Below are 11,730 nucleotides of genomic sequence, written 5' to 3' on the forward strand. Positions count from 1 at the left end.
TAAGCAGCCTCCAGAAAAACAAACTTGCTTTCATTCATGCTGTCGTTAACATTTTGCTAGTGGGATATGCACTGGGGGAGAGGGGGAAGGGACGAGTTTGAACGTAAAGGAATATCTGGCTTTCCTTGCAGCAATAACCAAAGCAACTGCCTGAAAGGACATTGAAGAAGCAGTACTTACAACCAGTTCACATGTCGGAACTGCAGGGAACTCAATTCCAACTGTAACAGGGTCACTATTAATCTACTCAATGTAGAGCAAACACATTAAACAGTGCCACTGTGACAGCCAGAAGTGGAAGTGAAGGTTAATTTTAAAGGGATGCATTGTTCAAGTAGTTTTATTGACATAATCCAAAAATTCCAGAACCGTAACAGAAGCTTCCCAACTCCCTTCATATTTCAGCTAACCCACAGAAACCAGGAGGAGTGACCGATATGCCAGAGGGTCACGCTGCCATCCAGAGGGACCTTGACAGGCTAAAGAAATGGGCTGACAGGAGCCTCATGAAGTTCAAGAAGTGCCAAGTGCTGCTCCTGGGGAAGAACAACCCCATACATCCACACGTGCTGGGGGCCTCCCAGCAGGGAAGCAGCTTGACAGGAAAGGCCTTGAGGGTCCTGTTGGACACCAAGTTCGACACGAGCCAGCAATGTGCCCCTGCCAAACAGAAAGCTGGTGGTGTCCTGCGCTGCATCAGGCAAAGCACTGACAGTGGTTGAGGGAGGTGATCTTTCCCCCACTGCTCGGCACCGGTGAGGCCACATCTGGAGCGCTGGGCCCAGTTCTGGGCTCCCCAGTACAAGAGGGACATGAACTGGAGAGGGTCTAGTGAATGGCCATGAAAACAATTAAGGGACTGGAGTAGCTCATATATGAGGAAAGGCTGCGCACTGGGCCTGTTCATCCTGAAGTGGAGGCAGCTCAGGGGGACCTCATCAACGTCAACAAACATCTGAAGGGAAAGCGCAGCGAGAACACAGCCAGGTTCTCTTCAGTGGTGCCCAGTGACGGACCAGAGGCCCTGGGCACAACCAGGCCCCCAGGAGGCTCCCCCTGAGCCCCAGGAGCACTCCTGTGCTGTGCGGGTGAGGAGCCCTGGCACAGGCTGCCCAGAGAGGCTGTGGGGTCTCCTCCTTGGGGATCTCCAAAAGCCGCCTGCAGATGGGCCTGGGCAGCCTGCACTGGGTGGCCCTGCTGGGGCAGGGCTGGGGCCTGGTGGCCTCCAGAGGGCCCCCACAGCCTCAGCCCCTCTGTGGTTCTGCAAAACTAGCAGCTGAAGGTAACAATAAGTCAACTCTATGGTATAAAAGTCAAATTTCTGCTTTGATTACACAATCTTGTCTTCTCTTTCTAGTGTTTTAAGACTTGTCAGGAAATGTGATGCATTCCCAGCTTGTCAATCAGTAGGTTTTCTCACCTCATTCCCTAACTAGCACACTGCACATGTAAGCACAAAATGACAGAATAATAGTATCAGGAAAGCCAGTATGTTTTAATACGAATGAATTATTAACCAGGAGAATTTAGTACTTTCAATGTATTGTGGGACCTCTGCATGCCATGCAGTTACTTAAAGATGCAAATTACTTATTTAAAAAAAAGAGGGTGCTGTTCACAATGACTCTTCACAAATATTCTGCAGGAGTATGTTACATCTTACTGTCTCTTCACTGTTTCTGACATACTGGGATTGCAAGTACAAGAGTACAAGTCTAATACCCACCCACTACTTATTTGATTTACGGGATCATCTTTCCCTCTAATAATTTAGTAACTTCATTTGTGAATGTTTAAAGGGATTAATTTGACAAACTCACTAACTTAACAAAGAATAAGTTTTCACTGAATGTTTCCAACTGTCGACAGTTGCAGAGATGTACACTGTGAGTGTACCACAAGGACCCCAAGTCCCTGCTTGCCCCACCACCCAGACACTTGCTTCCCAAGTCTGAGACAAGAGCAATGCCATAACTCCATCCCCACTAACCAGTACCCTACAGCCCTGGCACTTGTTATTAGCCTCCCTACTCATTTCATCGTATCAAGTGGCATTCCCCATGCCCCAAATCTCCCTCATCTTTCCCATAACAGCTCCTAACTTCCTTTCAGATACAACCACATATCTTCATCTCCTTTACACCTCACCTTCACAAACGCAACCTACTTCCACCATTTATTACATGTTCTCATCTCTAGACCACATCTTCTTGATCTCTGCACTTCTAAGGCACGCACCTCGCCAAATTTATACTTCCCACATAGACCGAAATCTCAGTCCTGATCACATACCCAAGTCAAAGGGCCCAAACAGACTTCAAAGCGAACTTTTACTGTACTGTAAACTGAGCAGCCCCTACTCTAATCTTATCTCTACAGTTAAACTGTAATTTACTCTGTCTAGTACAAGACAGAATTCAGTCAAAGGGATCTCTAGTTTGGTTGCTAGCATATGTTACTCCTATTCTCCAATGGGGCTGGCAGTGAAATTCTGCCCCCATACATATCCCGTTCCTGCCATCACCTCTACAGAAGAAGGCATTAGCATTTCCTTACATTTCTACAAAATGAAACATTGCAACCACAACTGGATAAGCTTCTGGGAATCCTCAAAACACCACTACAAGGTTTGTTTTCAGTAAGTTACTTTAAAAACCATCAGAAGCTGTAACTCGGTTCTAAAGACAACTATTTAAAATCAGACAATGTTTATTCCATGTGCTCTAGCAGATCGCATTCTTGATGTGGTTTCATAAACTGTCCTGTAACAAGCACAGAAGCCTCTGTAAAACTTAAACAGAGCTCAAGAAAAATGATGCAAGTGAAAGAAAACAACATAAAAAGAGGCCATAAGGTCTGATTCAGGTAGGATTCCTGATTATACAGCTACGTTGGAAATAGAAGATAATCACAAAACGTCATTATGGATTTAAAATATAAGCTACTTAATAATCTTCACCTCAGAACTGTCAGCAGTTGGGGTGGGGGGGGCAATGTGGACAGAAATCTGTTCTTCCACTCAGTTACTTCTGCATTAGCTATCGGTTGCATTTTAAAAGGTACATTAAAATACATTTTTATTTAGAAATAGATGAAAATATTTTTCAACACATGAACAGACGAATATCACGGGAGAAACAGTAAGTGCTTTCCTAAGCCTTTCTACTCTTTTCACTGTTTTAAATCCCTTCAATTTATGTTTCATTTTTTGTCTTCAATATTCTGTCCTAGCCTCCTTCCATCCCTGTTAAAGCATGCCACAAATCCCAGCTGCTTATCACACCCATACAAATCACAGAGGAGCATCATTATGTCTAACATATTGCTCTAAAGTTCTGGTGACAAAGGCCATAAAGTTCAGCAGTCCTGTATCACTTCAACAGATTTGGGGTCAAACTAGAAACGTCCCCCTGTTGACCAGGCTTCCATTTGTTGCAAAATTTTACTAACATTTACAGCTCATAAGCAAAGAAAAAATAAGTCTTACCCTCAAACTTTAAAGAGAAGTTCTCCAACTTCCTCCATTTGAGGAACAGGAGCTCTAAACCCAAATACCTGCACAAACACTGATCTTAACTTCTCTAGCCTATCACTCCATGTAAAGTCCAGTCCTCACCTCCGGACCCTTCCTTTTTATTCTGGAGGGAGAATTACCTCATTTTTTGGATATTAAGAATTCTCCATTACAAAGTTCACTACATTTAAAAAGATAGGAGCTCTCATTTGCAGTTTTACATTTCATTTTTGATCAGCATACTGAAACTAAGGAGAAAATGACTAGGAAATCAACAAAACAAAGAAAACATCTTTCACTAACTTCTTAACAGTCAAGACATCATTTACTTACATCAGCAAAGATACTGACCTAGGTGCTAGAACAGCTGGCCTTTCACAAAAATACAGAGGCCAAATTTAACTTTGGGGGAAGGTGAAAAGATTTCAGGCAAATGCAACTCTTATAGGTGGCTGCTTCAATTTAAAAAGATCTCTCAAATCCCTGTGGCAAAAGAAGACAGAAATAGCCTACCAACCATAAATTGAATGAAAACTGATGAAAATCCATGCTAGTCTTTTTCGTAGACAGCCCTTGCACCTTTCACTATTGCTTAAAGTTTCGTTGTGGGTTTTTTTTCCCCATGCTACAGGAATATGAAAGCTTTTCTCCCTTACCCCCTGCTATCAAGCACAACAGTCCTCTGCAGGATCCAGAATGGGCAGACCAATAAGCACCAGACACACGCATGCATCTCATTAGCTGACTGATTCTGTTTTTTCATGATTCAGCCATCACTAATTAAAGTTCTCTGCACCAGGTTCTAAACAACTGGTGCAGTACCTTCACTTCAATGGAACTATTTAAAGCTCAAATTGACTTGGCAAACTGCTTATCTAGGTTTAAGTAAACAACTTTAATCTTCCCTAGCATTTGTAGTTTGTTATGTTTTCCTTTTAAGAGGGATGCCTTCATTAGAATAGCCATTAGAACACAATCTCCCATTTCAGATTTTGTTACACGCGTGATGGTTTCTACTAGTAATAGACATGCATGGGTATATGCTTTAATATGCATTAAAACAAAACCAAAAATATAAAATGTATAAAATCAAATGAGTGGTAATCCAAACTTTCTAGCAACTCCAAGTTTTATTATTTCATAGGATTACTTAGCTGTTATACAGTTATATTATTGATATGTGCATTTAAGGAAACATTACATATATTGTATTGCTGATGCAACCTCGTACTGAGCTGAACTGAGTTTTTCAGCTACAGTAGCAGTTTGTTCTTTCAGGCAACACAGAGCCTAACTTTGGTCCAGCAGGAACTCACAAATCAACAAAAATCATAAACAACACAAATAAAACACAATTTACAAAATGAGTGTTTAGACTTTTCTAAGCTTTTTAGACTTTCCTAGCACTGTAAAACATACAATAATGGGTCAATTACAAAGTTTGTAAAAAGACCTGACATAGCTGTGGGCAGCACCTAAGACTACAGCATTTTGGCTTCCTATAATAATATCGATTAAATCAGCTTCCTATAATAATATTGATTAAATCAGCTTTAGAGAAATTAACAGAAGCAAAAATTCTATCATCAAAACATATAGTCTCCACCAACTTTTCACACCATGTCAATTGCTCCTGGAGGCTGAAGGCTCACTGTCACTACAAAGAGCTCAGATACTTTCTTAAGAACAGTAATAATATGCTACACCATGCTGGCTTTGTCTATTAACACCAACACCCCAAAACTCAGTAAGTATACTTAAATTTGGCCTGAATGCCAGCTGAAACAGTGGCTCTCACAGGTGATTAAACACAATCCATGCTAAGAAAAGAATGACACATGGATTTTATTCCATTAATATCACTATATTGCAGACTGCTATTAATGCACATAACATTGTAGTATCATTTATTACATTATTACCGCAACATTGTCTTGAGCTAAAGTCAAAAAAAGAATCCAATGATCATCAGAGAGATTTCAGTGCCTCTAATCCACAGTGACTGCCACAGCCATCAAGTCTAAATAAAGAGCCTCTGGCAACAGAGGCAAGAAAAACGGAGGAGTCAGACTTTGGAGACTGCTCATCAACCAGAAGAAATGCTTCCCTTCCACTTCCAGCTATAACCCTCAAATTAGGCAACAGCAAAGAATGTTATTCAAGAACAACAACAACAAAGTTACTTTTAGAGACTGGTTAATCTCTGTATGTCTCCTAAGGTGAAGAACTCCCCAGTATAACTTTCTTTCTTCAAGGAATCCCACCAACATACTCTTTGGCTACTGTAAAGCAAGAAATTATGAATCTAGGTGCAAAGTGAAGAGTTTCAGAGTCAATTCTAATCAGTAACATGTAGTCAGATTGATTCGTTCACTTAAATCAGTGTGCCTTTGTTCAAATCTCTCCTAGGTATTATTCTCATAATTTCTATTTCTGTCGATAATCTCTTGAACACTGACAAGGCCCTTCTACAGTAAGCAGGTGAAAAAAACACATACAAGGCAGGAAATCTGCATGCTTGGTACAAAAAGAACAAAGTGATACAGGATTTATGTCTACAAAGAGATTTCACAAGTAGCTAGGTCATTCTGGTCAATCAGGCAATACAAAAATTCCCCAGAGCCTAAAACCCCTTTAGTTGACAGAAGACATCTGCCATTTAATACAATAAAAACAGCAAATCAAGAACCACATGCCTTTTTTTTTTTTATATAATTAATAAAAAGTAACCAACAGATACATCTACACAGAGTTCTGTGATGAGGACCTGCCTAATGCCAAAAATTGCTAACCTAGTAAGAAAACTGTATGATACCTGGGAGGTCTGCCTACGCTTCACATTCCAGAGAAGCGATGTTTGCGTCCAGCAGATCACAAACGATTACTGTTCTCTTATTTCATTAATCTCATTATTTTGGCTAGAGCACGATTAGAAGAAAACAAAGGGAGCACCCTGGCAATTACAGTCTAACTTATTACTCATAAAGAACTCTCATAGAAGAACTTATTCATATAGAGATTTGTTACCAATTAAAATTTTTATTTTTTAGTGGAATTATTATAACCCATTAACTATAAAACTAGCCCATAAAAGACAAGTATTTCTTGTCTTTTTATGCACTCAGTTGAAAATAAACCTTAAGGTATGGATGGCAATTGAAACCTTCCTGTCAAAAGTGCATGTAAGCATAAAAAACGGGATGCAGAAGAAAAAACATTACAACAGAGAGGAAAAATATGACAAATCACATGAATAGTCACATTGTTCACCTTGTATAATACAGAAGAAAAGTAGGCAATCCATATTCAGCAGCCATTCCAGACAGATGGCCATTTTTTCAGCTACAATCTTACAATAGTCAAAGCAACTTATCTGCCATCTAGAACTAAGCATCCAGGGACTAGAACAGTATTTCTGTAACTCTTAATATCTTCATCTTCCAATTGTTTTGGTACTAAGCATATTCACCTCCTTAACCAAAACATCTAACGTTGAATGCAAAATTTGGGCTTTGGAAAGGATAAGAAAACGAGAGACAGAACTAATCTAGCCAAATCAAGGGTGATCCCTGTAATTTTATGGCCCTTACATTATATAGTAGAGCCCTGATGGTTGCATACTAAACTTGTCACTTCAGAATCCGATTTAGCTTGTTTGATGTAAAATACTAGAAAAAGTTTGCTTTTAGGTCACAAGTACATAGAACAGACCTTTGTCTAGACACAATGACAGCTGAACTCTACCAACCAGCCTATGCAAAAAAGACTTTTGAGTAAAGTCAATCAGGATGCAATAAATAAATAAATCTATATCAAAGGAATAATACCAGCCGGCCTGTCCCAACAAGAACTTCAGAGATTTGAGCAAGAACTTGCAAAGCCTATTCAAAGTAAGGTATCTCTATGCTACATCTGGAGGAAGGAAGACAGACAACACAAGGACTTACTCTAGTTACCCATTTCATCCAAAATGAAATGTAACTGACCCAAAACACTAACTTCTCTCTATTTTTCTCTTTGGTTTCAAACTCAAATTGAGCAAACATGATAATAACCTCATTACCCTACCACACAATCTTGATAAGTAAACATGTCATCTTCTAAAGCAAAATTCACCATACACCAGTACAAAGACCAGTTCCATTTCAGCCACCTCTCTTTGACAGACTCCATACAAAATTAACTCCCTTGGAAAAGGATGAAATTTAAAGGAAGCCTACACCTGTTACCCAAGCAATCGGGGTAACAGCTAATCTGAACTCTTTAAAACTTAAGTTGATTTCCATTGTCTTTCACGTCAGTTTTCTTGTGTATTAAAACCACGAACTTGGTTGAAGATCAGAAGTTTGGCAGCAGCCTAAAGAACTCAGTTCTAGCAGTAAAGCTCTGTACACAGGTGTGTGCTGCACAAAGATAACACACGTGTAGTCCAGCTTGTTTCTATGCAGAAGAGACTGGACTGACAACACAGATTTGCAGCTCAAAATAATTTAGTGTTCCCTCAAGTTTTGTTAGACATTGGAACGGGCTACCCAGGGAAGTGGTGGAGTCACCATCCCTGGAGGTCTTTAAAAGACGTTTAGATGTAGAGCTTAGGGATATGGTTTAGTGGGGACTGTTAGCGTTAGGTCAGAGGTTGGACTCGATGATCTTGAGGTCTCTTCCAACCTAGAAATTCTGTGATTCTGTGTGTGTGAAGTGCAGTGTGATACCAGGCACATATTCCTTTCAGCAAGCCACCTCACCAGCAGCCCAGCCTGCAAAGCACCTGAAAGGTCGCCCACTCCTCACCTGTAGGTCTGTCTTCAACCATTTGGAGTCGAACCTCGCCTGCGCAGCCAGACAAAACGCCTCAGAAGACATCTTCCCTCCGCCAGCCTCCTGGCCGAGCAACCCAACCTGCTGCGGGAGGAGACAAATAAATAACAACCCGGCACGCAGCGAGGAGAAAAACAGCGACCCGGCACAAACCCAACCCAGGGGTATTTCGGGGTGGCTCCCCGGGGGCCCTGAATAATTTAGGGTGCAAGCGACCCCCCCGGGGGGCCTCAGGGGGTTGGAAACCCTTGGCCACCCCCTCCCCCAGCACCCGAGGAAGGCCTCCCCGGGCGGCCCCGAGCCCCTCGGGGACGGAGGCACCGGGAGGGGACCGAGAGGGGCCCGAGGAGGGACCGAGGGAGGCCCGGGCACGGCCCCCGCCCCGCCGCCGCCATATCCCGGGGCTGGGTGCGGGGGGGTCCCTGTGTGTGTGTGTCCCCCCCCCGCCCCCCAGCAGCCGATGGAGGCGCTGCCCGCTGCCCGCACTCACCGGCGGCTCCTCGCCCCGCTCGGCCCCGGGTTATCCTCGCCCCTCCTCCCCGCTACCCGCCCGCCCCCCCCACCCCCTTCGTCCGCCGGCAGCGCCGGGCCCTGCCTTCCCCGCGCCCGCCCTCCCTCCACACTGGAAGCTGGGGGGGAGCTCGGCCCCTTCTCAGCCCGGCCCCTACGCACGCCAGAGAGGCTCGCAGCCAATCAGGAGGGGAGGGGGGGGCGGGACATCCTGCCCCGGGCGGGCCGCACCATAGAGAGGAGCGGCGCAGTGGAGATAGAGGGGCACTGCGCAGAGGGAGGGGGTCCCCCTCAGACCCCCAACCCCCCCCTTCCCAGCATAGTGAAGGCCTGAAGTGTGACACCGCCTCACGGCTTAACATAAAACAAAATGAAATAAAATAAAGTGAAATAAAATAGACAGTAGCAAAAACGCAGCCCTCCGTTATCACAGAATCTTCTAGGTTGGAAGAGACCTCCGAGATCACCGAGTCCAACCTCTGACCTAATGCTAACAAGTCCTCCACTAAACCATACTACACCCAGAAATCGATTTAAAAACATAAATAAATAAAAAAGTGCTGTTCTGCTCTTCATTTCCTTCAGTCGTTTTAGCTGCAGGCTCCGCTGTTACGGTGGGGTGATGTGGGGAATTGGCAGGGGCCGAGGGGGGCTGCAGGCCAACGCGGCGCGCCCCTTGCCAAAGGGAGAAGCTGAAACTGTGCCGGGGATGACAAAATGGATCAGTAGTGTGAAATGCAAATTAATCAAAATTACAGTATCTTGCAGCGTGTAGACTGCAGTTCTCCAGCACTCAGGGAGCCCAAAGGTGGGAGCAGGGCTTGGCAGATGAGACTACAATAGGATTTGGCCCATGTGCAACCACAGGCTGCACACCAACAAAATTCCTACAGAACCAAGACCATTTACATGCATTTGGGCAAAGGTTATCATACTTAGGCAAATCATTTTATTATGATTAAGAATAATAAAAAAAAAAAGACGTGGACTTGTTTTAGCAATCCAGAGGGCTACAAGGATGATCAAGTGGCTGGAGCACCTCTCCTACAAAGACAAACTGAGGGAGTTGGGGTTGTTCAGCCTGGAGAAGAAAAGGCTCCAAGGAGACTTTACAGTGGCCTTCCAGTACCTAAAGGGGACCTACAGGAAAGATGGGGAAGGACTCTGTCAGGGAGTGTAGGGATAGGACAAGGGTTAACGGCTTTAAACTAAAAGAGGGTAGGTTTAGATCAGATATAAGGAGGAAATTCTTCACTCAGAGGGTGGTGAGGCCCTGGCACAGGCTGCCTAGAGAAGCTGTGGGTGCCCCATCCCTGGAGGTGTTCAAGGCCAGGCTGGATGGGGCTTTGGGCAACCTGGTCTGGTGGGAGGTGTCTCTGCCCATGGCAGGGGTCTGGAATTAGATGATCTTTAGGGTCCCTTCCAACCCAAACCATTCTGTGATTCTAAGAAACATTGTCATAATTATTACCACTAAAGTGAAGCGAATTTTTTTTTTTTTGGTGTCCATTTTCGAAGTAACAGAAAAATGCTGCCATGAATTAGCTGCTCAGCTTGAGACTCACCATGGACCAATATGGGATCAAGACACAGTCACCTTAAGTGAAAAGTTGTACATTTCTGAACTGCCTGAAAAATTATATAAAATATAGAGAAAAATCTGCCCAAATGCCTGTATGTCAAAAGCTTTATGTTATATATCAGGGAAGTGAAAGTTTTGTCATGCATTTCATGTCATGTCTACTCTGGCTAGTCCATGTCTGAGCAACAACTAGCACTCCAGGATGGGAAATGTTTTAGTCTCCTATTTCCTGGTAGACTGAAAATATAACAAAGTAGTCATATTGTCATATTGCGAGTAGTGATAAAAAACATTTTGCAATGTATGGAGTCCAAACCAGAAGGCATTAGTAAAACTTGGTTGAAACCATGGTGCCCATTGATCTTGATTTGCAAGTCAGATATCAGAGAGCTGCTTTGCATGTGCTGCATTCTCTGCCATTTTTGTTTGGCTCTCCAGAAAGGTCATTTGCATTTATTTCAGTTAAATCTCTTACTTTTACTAAATAACAAGCAGCAGTAATCTTCTGTTCTTAACTCTTGATGTGAACAATTTGAAGAGTGCATAACTGGCTAACCTGTTAGACTTGAATCATTGGCCCAATTAGCAGGTACCCGCAGAATCCCAGAATGGCCAAGGTTGGAAGGGACCTCTGAAGATCATCTAGTCCATCCCCCCACCAAGCAGGATCACCTTGAGTACATTGTGCAGGATGGCATCCAGGCAGGTTTTGAATATCTCCAGAGAAGGAGCCTCCACAACCTCTCAGGACAACCTGTGCCAATGCTCATAGTAAAGAAGTGCCTTCTCATATTCAGCTGGAACGTCCTGTACTCACTCACTTCCACAAAAATCAAAACATATTTGGGTGCAGTAACCATGGAAATTCAACAGATAGTGATGCTTCTGAAGAATTTATGGATTATTTTGTACTTTCCAGATTTAGATTTCACTTCTGATTAATAATGTTTGTTTGCATTTCAAATACACTGTAATAGCATGATGCAATCTAAAATGGCATTCTCATTTACAAAAATACTATGTACCCACCAAATTTTTCAGAGAGAAAAGTACATCTGGTAAAACAACATAAATAATTATTTTAATGATATTATTAAAAAACAATTCAGTTCCGTTAATAATCAGAAAATGTAAAGACTCTGGAACCTGTAATCATCTTTATACACAGTGTTCGCACTATTAAGTCCATCAATAACTATGTTATTCTGATGTTGTTTAAATAACAATGATGTGTTGTTTTACTTCTGACAGACCAAGGTAATGAGGGTGGTAATGTACGTGTCTGGCGGATTTCTGAAGGCAAGTT

The 11,730-nt window shown here is 42.9% G+C and overlaps 1 protein-coding gene across 4 annotated transcripts in view; it reads right to left on the reverse strand.

The window, feature by feature from the left end:
• Positions 1–8,967, reverse strand: part of HERC2 (HECT and RLD domain containing E3 ubiquitin protein ligase 2) — a 109,751-nt gene extending 100,784 nt beyond the window's left edge. For 3 of the 4 annotated variants that reach the window (XM_068681418.1, XM_068681426.1, XM_068681398.1), the window contains exons 1-2: positions 8,823–8,967; positions 8,306–8,416 (exon numbers count right to left, since the gene is read on the reverse strand). In XM_068681418.1, the coding sequence (XP_068537519.1) occupies positions 8,306–8,377 (72 nt within the window). In that variant the 5' untranslated portion in view covers positions 8,378–8,416; positions 8,823–8,967. The remainder of the gene's footprint in view (positions 1–8,305; positions 8,417–8,822) is intronic. The other variant, XM_068681409.1, reaches the window with a different exon arrangement.
• Positions 8,968–11,730: the final 2,763 nt, after the last annotated feature.

Source organism: Anas acuta, chromosome 1 (assembly GCF_963932015.1).
Source record: "Anas acuta chromosome 1, bAnaAcu1.1, whole genome shotgun sequence".
In the NCBI taxonomy this organism is placed as follows: Eukaryota; Metazoa; Chordata; class Aves; order Anseriformes; family Anatidae; genus Anas; species Anas acuta.